The sequence below is a fragment of the Oncorhynchus gorbuscha genome, linkage group LG26 (assembly GCF_021184085.1).
Source record: "Oncorhynchus gorbuscha isolate QuinsamMale2020 ecotype Even-year linkage group LG26, OgorEven_v1.0, whole genome shotgun sequence".
NCBI classification, from domain to species: Eukaryota; Metazoa; Chordata; class Actinopteri; order Salmoniformes; family Salmonidae; genus Oncorhynchus; species Oncorhynchus gorbuscha.
Genome location: NC_060198.1, coordinates 13646005 through 13662282, shown reverse-complemented (window position 1 = coordinate 13662282; position 16278 = coordinate 13646005). Strand labels below are relative to the sequence as shown.

Genomic DNA, 16278 nt, shown 5'->3' with positions numbered 1-16278 from the left:
ACGCATCACCGGGGGCAAACTACCTGCCCTCCAGGGCACCTACACCACCCGATGTCACAGGAAGGCCATAAAGATCATCAAGGACAACAACCATCCGAGCCACTGCCTGTTCACCCCGCCATCATCCAGAAGGCGAGGTCAGTACAGGTGCAACAAAGCAGGGACCGAGAGACTGAAAAACAGCTTCTATCTCAAGGCCATCAGACTGTTAAACAGCCACCACTAACATTGAGTGGCTGCTGCCAACATACTGACTCAACTCCAGCCACTTTAATAATGGAAATTGATGTAAAAAAATGTATCACTAGCCACTTTAAACAATGCCACATAATATAATGTTTACATACCCTACATTACTCATCTCATATGTATATACTGTACTCTATACCATCTTGCCTATGCCGTTCTGTACCATCACTCATTCATATATCTATATGTACATATTCTTTATCCCTTTACACTTGTGTGTATAAGGTAATAGTTGTGGAATTGTTAGATTACTCGTTGGTTATTACTGCATTGTCGGAACTAGAAGCACAAGCATTTCGCTACACTCGCATTAACATCTGCTAACCATGTGTATGTGACAAATAAAATTTGATTTGATTTGAGCTGTGTTGGACTCGATCCCGTATCAAAGGACAGAGCTCAGCCAGGGGAAGTCTTGTAAGGGCTTAATTCATTTCCCCCTCATTGTTTTGGCCCTGCTTTCAATCAGGATATTATAGGGGCCTTCTCATAGGAATCGGCTACTGTAACTCGACTTGATGAACTTTTTGTTAATTGCTTAGTGATACGCCTTCTAGTCCTGCTATTGAAGTAGGTTCCTCCTCCAACCTAGATTTAACAGTCTAATGCTCATTGTTGAACCCATTCTTTGTTCTGGCTGAGTTGAGGGTGTTCGATAATGACACACTATGGGGACATCGTGGACTAAATCGCCTACATGTCTGACATTGCCCTCCTGTTTGTGTAGGTTCATGAGTTTGTATTTGCGTAGGGCTGTGTGTGGTCGATAATATCAATACCCATTTAACGCCATATACTCTGTTTTGTAGTTGGGAGTTTGTTTGATGATGATACAGTATGGGGACGTGTGTAACCTTTGCCCTCTCCCTGTCTATCTCCCTAGGCTGTGACCCAGCAGGAGCGCTGCGATGGCCAGCTGCCACAGTAGCCATGCGGACACCGCCGAAGCTCCTCCTCCCTCAGCCTCACGGCCGCCAGCCATGCCCAAGCTCCACGTCCAGGGCTCGCTGTCCCGGAAGTCCATCACCATCCACTTCTCGCCCCTGGGCGAGGAGGAGGAGAAGGAGGAGGAGCTCTATGGGGCAGTTGTGTCCTCTCTTCTTCCCCCTGCTGGACCCATAAAGGACCCCCCAGGCATTGTGACGGCCCTGGAGGCTAGCGAGGATCTGATCCTTGATGGAGCCGGGTTGGACTCTGCAGTTGTGCCTATGTTGTCCTCAACTGGTCCTCAAAGCTCCATCACCTCCACGTTACCCTCTGAACTGAAAAGCTCCTCTCCTTCCCCTGCCACCACCTCCAAATCCACTTCCTCCAAGTCTAGCGACAAACCTTTCTTCAGCCTGGTCAAGTCTCTATCCTCTGACATAATTGAGCCTTCTGAAAATGTCTCCATCTCCCCCGCTGCCCCCACTTCCGTGCGCCACTGCCACCCGATGAAAACCCTGGTCAAGTCACTCTCCTCTGACACCTCCCAGGAATCCCCCCCTTCCTCCTCCTCCTCGCCCTACCGCCTCTCGGACTCCCGCCTCAACCTGCACCTCTTCAAGCAGTTCACGCAGTCCCGTGCCCCAGTAGCTGTCGTTGCCGGGGCTGACTCAAAGACCGCACCCTCCTCGACGCTCACCTCCCCAGACAGCCGCAACTTCTTTAAGGCGTCCGTGGAGGCGAGCATCGAGGACACTAAGCGCCGTTTCTCCGAGGCCATCTACGAGCCTCTCCAGCTGTTCAATAAGATCATGGAGGACAAGACTGGAGGCATTGGCAGCAGTGCCTTTCGGTCCAAAGCGCTCTCGTCCAGTGCTTCGGAGCTCACCTGCCTGGCCTCCCTCAGCAACGGCCAACCGGAGAGCAACAACAACTACAGCATCAAGGAGGAGGAAACCGGGGATGAGTGGGAGTCCGAGGGAACCGGAAACGGAGCCAGCTCTCCAAATCCCACCTCTGACACCAGAAGTCCTAAAATGTCTTCCACCTCTCTCACCCTGGACAATTGCTCCATGTCAGCCCTGTCCAAGCTGGAGGACGAGGACTTCTGTATCCTGTCTAGTGAGGACTTTGAGGATATCGAGGGGGATTATGGAGACACAACCGACGATACATGTAGCCAAGTCAGACTGCCACCTAGTGGCAGTCCGGAACTATGCAGTGACGACAAGTCAGAGGGAGAAGATCTGCCACCCAGCATTCCACACTACACCCTGATCATCATCACAGCGCTGGTCTACGGGTACTTCGTGTTGCCCCTGCCCACCTACGTTGGGGGTATGCTGCTGGGAGTGGGACTAGGGTTCATGCTAGCTATCGCTGTGGTGTGGTTGGCCGGACCCAAGCCTTCTGGCAATCGCACCAGACATCCCAGACACCAGGGGAAGCTGAGGAACATGGCCCAGCTGGGCATCAAAGAACCAAGCATCTTCAAGGTGAGCAACTCCATGATCTTCTAACCTATTGGTTCTCTAACCTCTCTTCAGGGACCCCCAGATGTTTCACAATTTAGTTGTACCCTAGAACTACCACTCCTGATTCACTAAACAAGGGCCTAATGATTAGTTAAGAAGTGGAATCAGTAATGCTAGCTCTGGAATAGAGCAAATTCATTGGACAGGCTGGGGATCACTGAGGAGAGGTTTGAAATCACTGTAAAACCAATTAACTGAAGATGTGCGGTAATCTATGGTCACACAAATAAGCAGTGGTGCTGAGCACACACCCAAAAATGAAAGATTCATAAGACCATGTTATTATTACTTAGCTAATGGCCAGAATTCTGTTCGTTAACAATGAGAGACCTGCTGTGGTAAGGTATCACGTTGAACTTTCCCAATACTTGTGTTATCAGAGCAAAGTTGCTTTAGACGGCCATTAGATATCTAGGTTGACCTGTAATTCACCAGCCTTGATCCCGTTGGTGTTCATTGTACATATTTTAGCTCCTAATTATTATTTTAGCTCCTGCTGTGCAATACTCTTTTCACAAAAGCACCTTTAAAAAATGTCCAATGTTCTCAGATTCTTCAGAAGTCCCAGCTGGTGACTTCTTCAAAACCGGTGAACTTTGGGAATTGTGCAAGCCTTGTAGAGAATGAATTGTAAAGGGCACCACGAAGTAGGTCTAGATCAGGTCTCTTTTATTACTGACTGATCACCTACATGTAACTGCCAAACTAATGGAAACGCCACCAAAGTGTCTTATTAGGGTGTTGGGCCAGCATGAGCCGCCAAAACAGCTTCAATGCACATTGGCATTGATTCTACACGAGTCTGGAACTCTATTGGAGGGATGCAACAGAAATTCCATCATTTGGTGTTTTATTGGTGGTGGTGGAAAATGCCATCTCGGGCGGCGCTCCAGAATCTCCCGTAAGTGTTCAATTGGGTTGTCTGCTGACTTGAGACACACACAGACCCACACAGACACCCTATGCTCCTTTGAACCCCCTCTTTCAAAGTTACTGAGATCTCTTATATATATTGTAGCCAAAATAATGGGCAAAAGGGGATTTTTATATGTGACACTAAGCACGACGGGACGTTCATTTCTTAATTACCTCAGGAACCTCACCTGTGTTGGCAGCACCTGCTTTAAATATACTTTATTCCTCATTTACTCAAGTTTCCTTTATTTTGGTAGTTACCTGTACAACGTTTCAGCATCCATCATGATCCGTGACTGGCTTAAAGGCATAATCTAGGATTTTAGCAATGAGGCCTTGTATCTACTTTCCCAGAGTCAGACGAACTAGTGGATACCATTTATGTCTCCGTGTCCAGTATGAAGAAAGTTAGCATTGGTTCGCAAAACTACCTCTAACTAGTGTTAGCGCAATGACTTGAAGTCTGAGTATCTGCTAGCATCCCGTCACAGCCTCTTATATTATCTTCTAGTCTCCTGACTAGTCTCGCCTCTAGACAAATATAGACGACTGTTGTGACAGCCCACAAAGTGCCATTCAGAGAAGAAATACGCCTATTTGAGCAGTAAATGAGATCGTCCATGCTTTGACTCTTTCACCGCTTTGATGTCAGAGGGAACAAAAGAGTGAGGCTCCGAGGCAAATATACCTCATCCTCCATTGTTAGCGCTAATAGACAATAAATTACCTGAGGGAAGCCAGCTGTGCATTTAGCAGCATTAGCACTCAAATGGATCAGACAGACCATAGCCACTGTGGCTGTATATCATACTCAAAGCCTGTTAGCCTACTTTCTCTTCACTGCTAATGCCCTCCATGGCTTGCCAGGCAGTAGTAGACCCTGTGGAAGAGTGGTCACCCCGTGGCCCTCCTTCCAAATGATGTCACCTCTGGACTGTCAACGAAAGCCAGTCGGTCAGTCACAGTATAATGGAGAGGGTTCACGGTCTTGTTTGACCCCCACATATTGGAAAGCTGATGATAACATCACCAGCAGGCAGCACAGCACACAAACACATTAACTGTCAGGCTTTACTGTCCTGGTCTTGGCCTTGTCAATCAAAGGGACAGTGAATGGTGGCGTTACGGACACAAAGGGGATAGGCTTTGTTCAGGGCTATAATATGACAATTTGGTGACAAGTGTCTTCTGTCTCTCTCCCCTCATTCTCTTATTCCCTCGCATGCCCTCTCTCACTCTCTGTCTCCTTCTCTTTTTTCTGTCTTTATTTCTGTCATTCTCTCCCATCACCCTCTTCATATCTAGCTGTGGGAGCAATAGAACCAGCACATCTAGGCCTATATCAAGTTTCCTGCAGGAGATTTGTGTGTCTGTGGTGGCAAAGCTCTAGGGGCCGTCTTGATCTCTGCGAAGAGGAAGGGACGAGATGAGACTGGGGGTTTGCATCCTAAATGGCACCCTATTCTCTAACAGTGCACTACTTCAGACTCAGCCGACGAGGAGGCAGCACGTTACTAGATGACTGCTGTCGCGATTCTACTATCCTCTTCAATCTACTGCTGTTGGATGAGGATTTTTATTAGTGGTTCAAGGCTAAACCAGTGGTGCAATATTTCTCTACACGTTGGAATTAAAGAACGTGGACAATACACTGGTGGTAAAAGTGATGATAGCCACTAGGAGCAACCAGTTTCAATCATCACTATACCTAACCCACAGTGCAGACCATCAGGGTTGAGGTCAAGTCGTGGATTGTTGTGTGTTTGAATCTGTGACGGCATCATCGTTCTTGGTCCCGTCTGTGGCATAGGGCATGTCCAGGGATTTAGACCGACTTGATTTCCACCCCTTTAGATTTGATTAGGCCTAGTAGTTTAATGAAGCTGTCGGTAGCAGTGACAATCGAAGACACACACACAGGATGCAGTCTAAGCCTGCATGAGTAATTTAGGTGGAAAATACAGCTAGATAAATCAACAGTTAATTTTCTACCATGAAGTTTTATAATTGACCTCCATACCAAATATGTTTGGAAGCTATTTTTCAAAAACAAATTATGAATTTTTGACCCACCCACTACATGATTTTGGTCTAACTACACACATGGGGCGCCCTAGTTCACAAATAGACTTTTTTTTTGTTTTAATACATATTGCCTGTTTATAAATTGAAATGAGAACGCAAACAAACCCAGGAAAGGAGCTGAAAGGCTATCTGGTAAGACAGAGGCAATGAAATTATTGACTCCGGTCTATTGGCAAGACATGCATCATACTTGCGCAACAGCCTACTATAAGCATTACCAAATCCTTCTGATCCATCTGTTCTTTCAGTTTTGACAAACTGATTGTGATTTAGTTTCTATTAGAGGTCGACCGATTATGATTGTTCAATGCCGATACCGATTATTGGAGGACCAAAAAAGCCGCTACCGATTTTAATCAGCCGGTTTAAAAAATATATTTGTAATAATGACAATTACAACAATACTGAATGAACACTTCCTTTAACTTAATATAATACATCAATAAAATCAATTTAGCCTCAAGTAGATAATGAAACATGTTCAATTTGGTTTAAATAATGCAAAAATAAAGTGTTGGAGAAGAACGTAAAAGTGAAATATGTGCTATGTAAGAAAGCTAACGTTTCAGTTCCTTGCTCAGAACATGAGGACATATGAAAGCTGGTGGTTCCTTTTAACATGAGTCTTCAATATTCCCAGATAAGAAGTTTTAGGTTGTAGGTATTATTGGACTATTTCCCTCTATACCATTTGTATTTCATTGACCTTTGACTATTGGATGTTCTTATAGGCACTTTAGTATTGCCAGTGTAACAGTATAGCTTCCGTCCCTCTCCTCGCTCCTCCCTGGGCTCGAACCAGCAACACAATGACAACAGCCACCACATCAAAGCAGCGTTACCCATGCAGAGCAAGGGAAACAACCACCCCAAGGGTCAGAGCTAGTGAAGTTTGAAAAGCTATTAGCGCGCACTAACTAGCCAGCCGTTTCACTTCGGTCACACCAGCCTCATCTCGGGAGTTGATAGGTTTGAAGTCATAAACAGCGCAATACTTGACGCACAACGAAGAGCTGCTGGCAAACACACAAAAGTAGTGTTTGAATGAATGTTTACGCGCCTGCTTCTGCCTACCACCGCTCAGTCAGATACTTAGATACTTGTAAACTTGTATGCTCAGTCAGATTATATGCAACACAGGAAAAGCTAGATAATATCTAGTAATATCATCAACCATGTATAGTTAACTAGTGATTATGATTGATTGTTTTTTAAAAGATCATTTTAATGCTAGCTAGCAATTTACCTTGGCTTACTGCATTTGCGTAACAGGCAGTCTCTTTGTGGAGTGCAACGAGAGCGAGGCATGTCGTTATTGCGTTGGACTAGTTAACTGTAAGGTTGCAAGATTGGATCCCCCAAGCTGACAAGGTGAAAATCTGTCTTTCTGCCCCTGAAGGGGCAGAAAATAAGAATGTGTTCTTAACTGACTTGCCTAATTAAAAAGATTTAAATAAAGGTGTAAAGAAAGAAGAAAAATCCGCGCCCAAAAATACAGATTTCCGATTGTTATAAAAACTTGAAATCGGCCCTAATTAATCGTCCATTCCGATTAATCGGTCAACCTCTAGTCTCTATACATAGACGGAATCAGATGTTCATGCATTTAACATTAATTTGCTTTGTCAGGTGCCTAAAATCATTGTAGTGTCTTTTCGGAAGGGTTCAGCAGTACAGACTGTTCATACAGTGCATTCGGAAAGTATTCAGAGCAGTTGAGCAGTCAAGCAGTTGACTGCTTTTCCTTCACTCTGCGGTCCAACTCATCCCAAACGATCTCAATTGTGTTGAGGTTGGGTGATTATGGTGGCAAGTCACCTGACGCAGCAGTCAATCACTCTCCTTCTTGGTCAAACAGCCCTTATACAGCCAGGAGGTGTGTTTTGGGTCATTGTCCTGTTGAAAAACAAATGACACTCTCACTAAGAGTAAAAACCAGATGGGATGGTGTATCACTGCAGAATGCTGTGGTAGCCATGCTGGTTAAGTGAACCTTTTTTGAATTCTAAACAAACCACAGAGCGTGTCACAAGCAAGGCACCATCATACCTCCTCTATGCTTCATGGTGGGAACCACACATGCAGAGATCATCTGTTCACCTACTCTGCGTCTCACAAAGACACGGCGATTGGAACCAAAAATCTCAAATTTGGACACATCGGACCAAAGGACAGATTTCCACCGGTCTAATGTCCATTACTCGTGTTTCTTGGCCCAAGCAAGTCATCTTATTATTGGTGTCCTTTAGTAGTGGTTTCTTTGCAGCAATTCTACCATGAAGGCCTGATTCATGCAGTCTCCTCTGAACAGTTGATGTTGATGTGTCTGTTACTTGAACTCTGTGAAGAATTCATTTGGGCTGCAATTTGAGGTACATTTAATTGCCGATTTCTGAGGCTGGTAACTCTAACGAACTTGTCCTCTGCAGCGCAAATAACTGCAGAGATAACGCTGGGTCTACCTTTCCTGTGGCGGTCATCATGAGAGCCACTTTCTTAATAGCGCTTGATGATTTTTAAGGCTGCGCTTGAAGAAACTTAAAGTTCTTGAAATGTTCCAGATTGACTGACCATGTCTTAACTTGTTATGGCTGCAATCCTGATATCGGGATAAGTGTCATCAACAACTGCTGAATAGCATAGCTCTACATACAATAAACATTACTATAAATATTTATATTCATGAAATCACAAGTGCAATATAGGAAAACACAATTTAGCCTTTTGTTAATCCACCTGTCGTGTCAGATTTTGAAATTATGCTTTTCAGCGAAAGCAATCCAAGCGTTTAAGTTTATCGATCGCACGATAAAACATTACGTACACGTAGCATCAGGTAGCTCGGTCACGAAAATCAGAAAAGCAATCAAATGAATCGTTTACCTTTGATCTTCGGATGTTTTCACTCACAAGACTCCCAGTTACACAACAAATGTTCCGTTTGTTCCATAAAGATAATTTTTATATCCAAAATACCTCCGTTTGTTTGGAGCGTTATGTTCAGGAAAGAGCGGTCACGACAACGCATACGAAAATTCCAAATAGTTTCCATTATGTCCACAGAAACATGTCAAACGTTTTTTATAGTCAATCCTCAGGTTGTTTTTAAAACATATAATCAATAATATATCAAGCGCAAATGTCTTTCACAATAAGAGAGGGGAAAACCATGGCTGTCCAAATTCTGTTGCGCAAGCAAAACTCATGTGACCACTTGACGCGATGTATGTTCTGGCTCATTTTTCAAAATAAAAGCCTGAAATTATGTCTGAAGACTGACACTTTGAGGAAGCGATAGGAAAAGGAATCGGGTTCATATCCCTTTAAATTGAGCAAAGGGATTCTATGGAACATGGAGTTTTCAAAATAGAAGCCACTTCCTGCTTCGATTTTCCTCAGGGTTTTGCCTGTAATATCAGTTCTGTTATACTCACAGACAATATTTTGCCAGTTTTGGAAACCAATTAGTATTGGATAGAAAGTGTTTTCTATCCAATACTAATAATAATATGCATATATTAGCAACTGAGACTGAGGAGCTGGCCGTTTACAATGGGCACCTTTTCATCCAAGCTACTCATACTGCCCCTGCAGCCATATAAAGTTAAAGTTATGATGGACTGTCTATTCTCTTTGCTTATTTGACCTGTTCTTTTACCAAGTAGGTTCTGTATACCACCCATGCCTTGTCACAACACAACTGCTTGACTCAAATGCATTAAGAAGGATAGAAATTCCACAAATGAACGTTTAACAAGGCACACCTATTCTTTGAAATGCATTCCAGGTGACTACGTCATAAAGCTGTTTGAGAGGATGCCAGGCGTGTGCAAAGCTGTCATCAAGGCAAAGGGTGGCTACTTTGAAGAATCTCAAATATGACATTTTTTGATTTAACACTTTTTTTGGTTACTACATGATTCCATCTGTGTGTTCATGTCTTCACTATTATACTAAAATGTAGAACATAGTAAAAATAAATAAAAACCCTTGAATGAGTAGGTGTGTCAACTTTTTGACTGGTACTGTATCTTAATGTGATCTTTAATGTGATATATTGTAAGTTTTTATACTTTTAGTAACATTTCTAAAAACCTATTTTTGCTTTGTCATTATGGGGTATCGTGTGTAGATAAATGAGGGTAAAAACGATTTAATCAATTTTAGAATAAGGCTGTAACCTAACCAAATGTTTTCAAAAAGTCAAGTGGTCTTAATACCTAACGAATGCACTGTATAGTCTACTGTACAAATAATTTTATTGCGCCATACAAAGTAGATGTGCTAATTGATTGATTGGTTTAATGTGTCACTGGTTGATTGTTCCACTGGTTTGTCGGTTGATTGACCTGACTGATTTCTCTATCTCCCCTGCAGGGCTGGATGAACGAGATAGTGAACTACGACCCGGAGACATATCACGCCACTCTGACCCACTCTGTGTATGTGAGACTGGAGGGCTCCATCCTGCGCCTGTCCACACCCAACCGCAACATCGCCCGGCGGGCCACCCATAATGAACCCAAGCCCGACGTCACCTATATCAGCCAGAAGATCTACGACCTCACTGACAGCAAGGTGGGTGCATTTAAAAAAATATCAAAAAGAGAATAAGGCAAAGGAGGTCAAAAGGGAACATTGTTTCCATATGCGAATATGTGTCTTTACCTGTTGCAAACCATGTGAAGAGATGTTTTAGTTATTTAACTAGGATATTCAGTTAAGAACAAATTCTTATTTACAATGATGGCCTGCTGGGGAACATTGGGTTAACTGTCTTATTCGCGGGCAGAACGACAGATTTTTACCTTGTCAGCTTGGGGATTTGATCCAGCAACCTTTCAGTTACTGGCCCACCGCTCTAACCGTCCCAGGGGACAGCGTGAGTAATGGGGAACCAATCACTTGTCTCAACAATGTCTGTGCGTCAGTCAACCCCTCCTTGGGGCCTTGGGGGATATTGTTCTCTCCCCTCGACCCCTTTTTAGCAAGGTGGAGACGAAGTAACAGCAAATGTTCTTAGTACTGAACAAAACAACAAGATCTTTTCATTTGGGGCCAAGGTCTGGCACAGGATGTGTGGGGTTGGTGTCCGGAACCATTGTACGTCATCTCTGATGTTGCGCTTATATAGTATATAACCCAGAGGCTCAATCCACTCATTGGACTCTCACTCTATTCACTTTGTGGGTGGTGAGACCAGATCCCTTTATCGATACGTTTTTAACTTGGGGTTGGGGCAGCATTGGGAATTTTGGATTTTGGATAAAAAGCGTGCCCAAATTACACTGCCTGCTACTCAGCCATAAAAATATAAGAAATAATAAAGTAATATGCATATAATTAGTAGATTTTGATAGAAAACACTCTGAAGTTTCTAAAACTGTTTGAATGATGTCTGTGAGTATAACAGAACTCATATGGCAGGCAAAAACCTGAGAAATAAATCCAACCAGGAAGTGGGAAATCTGAGGTTTGTAGTTTTTCAACTCTTGCCCTATCAAATACAGTGTCTATGGGGTCATCTTGCACTTCCTAAGGCATCCACTAGATGTCAACAGTCTTTAGAACCTTGTTTGATGCTTCTACTGTGAAGTGGGGCTGATTGAGAGGGGAATGAGTCAGAGGTCTGTCAGCAAGCCACAAGCTCTTGCGTGCCCACGTGATAGTTAGCTTGCGTTTCATTGCTTTTCTACAGCCTAAGGAATTCTCTGGTTGGAACATTATTGAAGATTTATGTTAAAAACATCCTAAAGATTGATTCTATACATCATTTGACATGTTTTTACGGACTGTAACGGACCTTTGGACTTTTCGTCTGCTCCTAGTGAACATGCTTCGTGAGTTTGTATTTGTTTACCAAACGCGCTAACAAAAGAAGCTATTTGGACATAAATGATGGACACTATTGAACAAAACAAACATTTATTGTGGAACTGGGATTCCTGGGAGTGCATTCTGATGAAGATCATCAAAGGTAAGTGAATATTTATAATGCCATTTCTGACTTCTGTTGACTCCAACATGACGGATATCTGTTTGGCTTGATTTGTCGTCTGAGTGCTATACTCTGTTATTGCATGGTTTGCTTTTTCCGTAAAGCTTTTTTGAAATCTGACAGCGGTTGCATTAAGGAGAAGTGGATCTAAAATTCCATGCATAAAACTTGTATTTTTTAGCAATGTATATTATGAGTATTTCTGTAAATTGATGTGGCTCTGCAAAATCACCGGATGTTTTGGAACTACTGAACATAATGCGCCAATTTAAACCAATGTAAACTCTGATTTTTGGATATAAATATGAACTTTACCGAACAAAACATACATGTATTGTGTAACATGAAGTCCTATGCGTGTCATCTGATGAAGATCATCAAAGGTTAGTGATTGATTTGATCTATATTTCTGCTTTTTGTGACTCCTCTCTTTCGCTGAAAAAATGGCTGTTTTTCTGTGACTTGGCTCTGACCTAACATAATCGTTTGGTTTGCTTTAGTTTTAAAGGCTTTTTGAAATCGGACAATGTGGCTGGATTTACAACAAGTGTATCTTTTAAAATGGTGTAAAATACATGTATGTTTGAGGAATTTTAATTATGGGATTTCTGTTTTGAATTTGGCACCCTGCAGTTTCACTGGCTGTTGACAGGTGGGACGCTACCGTCCCATGTACCCGAGAGGTTTTAATAATGTTAATATACTGATTGGTGATTGATCTTGTCTCTCCGCATTGTTAACTTAAAATATCCACTACAGCTCAACTTAATTTTATGTTCACATTAGACCCACACAGACACACTCAACCTAATCAAACATTCTATTCCCTCTCTAGATCTATCTGGTGCCCCAGAGTCTGGCTAGGAAGCGTGTGTGGAACAAGAAGTACCCTATCCGCATCGAGCTGGCCAAGCAGGATGACTTCATGTCCAAGGCAGAGGGCGACCACAGCGAAACCACACACGAGAGAACCACGGCTACAGGAGAGGCGACCGTGGGGACGGAGGAGGCCAAAAGGTCCGGTGGTCCTGAACTGACCCTGTACCTGTTTGGTCGGACGGGGAGGGAGAAGGAGGAGTGGCACCGGAGGATCCTGTTGGCCTCCAAGCCCCCCAAGACAGGGATGAAGAGAGTCACTGGTCTGCAGGGGAGTAAGACTGGTGAGTGGATGGATCCAGGTGCCACACACTCACTCACGGACCAACACACACACTTACACACACATTCTTCCGTACTAGTTATTTACAGGAAGTTATCGCTTGACTCAACATGTCTGGCGCTAGCATGCTTGCACAAATATAGTGTGACAATGTGAAAGCGACTGAGGGAAGTGCAAGACTGCATTTGTTTTTCATAATGCACATGCAATAAATTGATCCAGCTACATTATACTAATATCTTGTTGATCTTTGACCCCTGTGGCAGCCTTGAGCTCCCACAGCCGCAGCAGCAGCCGGAGCAGTCTGGACGAGGTGCTAGCGTCTCAGTCAAGGACCAGGGACTCAACAGCAGGCATAGCTGCCAAGTCCCTACTGGACTACAGTGTCTACATGGCCACCCTGGTACCCCCAGAGACTGCCACTGCCACGCCCATCGCTGCCACTAGTTCTGTAGTCCAGAGTCCACAGAGTAGCCCTGGGTCGGGCAACAAGGTATACCTTCAACCCCCTCTCATTTCTCACAACTGTGTACTATACTCTGTTGTTATACATCATTTCTGTAAATAAATCTAATTACAGTACACAGTTGTGCTTAAGTTAGTATTTATCTCACTTCTTGTGTACCTGCCTACCAGTTGCAGAGCAGCAGCAGCTTTGACCCTGTCGTTTTGCTGGGGGAGGAGGAGCCTGTTGCCTGGGTGAACTCTGCGATTGGCCGGGTGGCATGGGACTTCCTGGGCGAGCCCTACTGGGCTGACGTGGTCTCCAAGAAGATCCAGATGAAACTCAGCAAGATCCGGGTGGGTGGCCTTTGACCTCTCTTCTCTCACCTATGACCCTGTTGTGACAAAGGGCTCGTGTGTTTAAAAGAGCATTCTTACACTGTTGTATCTGTACTGTATTCTGTTACCACTGAGCTGCATATGTTCAACAGAGCAGATCAAAGGACACACAAAAAAGGGATGAAGAAGATGAGGTTTATTTGGCTCAGAAGGAGGGAAGAGGGGTAGAGAGAGAGGAGCCATGCATTCCTAAATATAGAGAAAACACAAATAAAAAGAGACTAGGGGACTCATGCCTCTCAGTGGATCCTTACGGCTGCAGGAACGGACACACACACACACACACACTCTCTAAATGTCAGCCACTTCCGCTGTGCAGCCCTGCCACAGGATTCCACACTGGGCTCAGAGAGAGAACCTCATTTTTCTCTCTCTCTCTCTGTCTCTCTGTCTCTCTCTGTGTGTGTTTTTTGTATCCTGGTCCTTCGATTATGCCCCCATGTTTCATCTTTGGGGTTGTTACTAGCCCCACGATAGCCCTTTGTCTGGTCCTATTCCCAATGTCGTGTGGTGATGTTGGCTGTTAGTCTTGTTGTCTCAGCTAGCCGGCGTGAGGGAGTCGATAGGGGCCTTTGTGGCAGATGAGAATGACTGGGAGATGTAGAATGAGTGGCTTGTTACCATCAACCTCTAACTTGCACTTACTATACACCTGCAGATCCTTTGTGTGTGTGTCATCTACTTGACTGTTTCTTTCTCCCCCAGCTCCCCTACTTCATGAACGAGCTGACCCTGACAGAGCTGGACATGGGTGTGGCCACTCCCAGAATCCTTGGCGCCTCCAAACCCTCAGTTGACCATCAAGGTAAGAACCCTGGAAGTGTGCTACTGTATTATCCATCAACCAAATCCTGACCAGTGAAGAAACTGCAATTCACTGTATTTTTACACACACTCAAACACACATACTGTGCAACTAACACACACACACACACTCACTCGCTCAGCCAGGCTCCCACTGTGCAATGTGCTATTAGCAGGGTTGAATTCAACTTCACACCGCCCCATCGTTGCAATTGATCCCCTCCGCTGCGTGGTGCCATCGTGGCAGAGGCATCATGTCGAGCTGTGCTGTGTAATCTGTTTATTAGAATCACTCTTTCCTTACAAGAAGGCATGAACCGTCTAGCACGGCTCTCTATAAGCATAAGGGCAGTATTGTGAGCGTGGGTGTTTTTTATGTCTGTGTCTAATATGTTGACAATTTGGTTGGAGTCATACCAGTACAGGAATTCCAAGTTTTTTTTTTTATCTGCGGTGTGGTCTCATGTGATGAGTTAAAGTGCTACACAGGTCCAGGATACACAGTCTCACACACGCACTCTCTCGCAGGTGCGACACACACACACACACACGTATGGCGCACTGTTGATTTACATCCTCTGATTACTCGCACACGTCACGCTACTGTTTAACACGTGTACATTTTCTCTCTTTTCACACACACTCTCCACACTCGGCTCTGTCCTAGTACGGAAGTGTCGGTGTGTCTTGTGACTACTCCCCACCCCGCCATTTCTCTGCCTAATAACATTGTAATATTAGGGCCCTGTGTTGAGTTCACCGGCTCTGTCATAAACCCTGGACCAGGGGACAACACCACCACTGACCGACACGATGTAATGCTAGCTGACAGCGTGAACAACAACCAAGAGACCACAGTGACAGCAGATATAGCAATGCTAACAATCCTAAGTGCCAACAATAACACCACTGACCGAAACAATGTCATGCTAGCTAACAACAACCAAGAGACCACAGTAACGGCAGAGATAACAACGCAAACAACAACCGTGACAACGGTGAGGGCCACAACGCTAACAACTGCAGCAACAAGAACAAAAGACGAGTGTCTTTTTACATAGCCACTTAGCCAGTCATGCTAACAGCAATGATCACAACGACATGCTATAGGCTAGTCATTCATTCAGCATTAGAAAAAGCTATGATGGCGTAGGAGGATACATTTTTGGAAATGGTTAGGGCTGCGTGCACACATGCACGCACGCAAACACACACACACAAATTAGACCATCATATGATCGATAAGTCATGGGAATAGATGATTAATTGAACAAGACGCCAGACTGGTCCGTGTCGGTGATGACTTAACACTTCCATTCTGTATTTTGAGACGATCTAAGAATAAGAATTCTAGCATTGCGTTCATCAACAGAAGGAGAATGTGCAATCCCAGTAGGGGCAATAGCTCAACTCAATCCCACCAGTTGACAACATTATCAATGAATATATCTAACAAGAAGAATTAGATCATTATGTTCCACAGGAGTCAACCCAATCCTGATAGGCGTTTACTCACTCAGTATCCCTCATTGACAACATTATTGATGAATAACGTACTATGTTAGTGACGCTATTGTTTAGCGTGTTTTGCTAGTGTGATGGAATGTGTGTTGTGGGCAAATGCCTTGCTAAGTACAACGTAATCAAGTCCTGAGCTGTTGAGTGGGTCACATGGTTATCTGTTAGACCTGAGTAAATAAAGGCTGAGGTACACTAGAGGGGTCATAGACTTGGCTGTTAGTTGCACAACCGGCTTCTCAGTACAG

The 16278-nt window shown here is 44.2% G+C and overlaps 1 protein-coding gene across 3 annotated transcripts in view; it reads left to right on the top strand.

Moving 5' to 3' along the window:
- Nucleotides 1-16278, top strand: part of LOC124015253 (testis-expressed protein 2-like) — a 66468-nt gene that overhangs the window by 31372 nt on the left and 18818 nt on the right. For all 3 annotated transcript variants that reach the window (XM_046330358.1, XM_046330356.1, XM_046330357.1), the window contains exons 3-8: nt 1133-2669; nt 10086-10286; nt 12542-12866; nt 13132-13358; nt 13502-13666; nt 14414-14513. In XM_046330358.1, coding sequence (XP_046186314.1) covers nt 1158-2669; nt 10086-10286; nt 12542-12866; nt 13132-13358; nt 13502-13666; nt 14414-14513 — 2530 coding nt within the window. In that variant the 5' untranslated portion in view covers nt 1133-1157. The remainder of the gene's footprint in view (nt 1-1132; nt 2670-10085; nt 10287-12541; nt 12867-13131; nt 13359-13501; nt 13667-14413; nt 14514-16278) is intronic.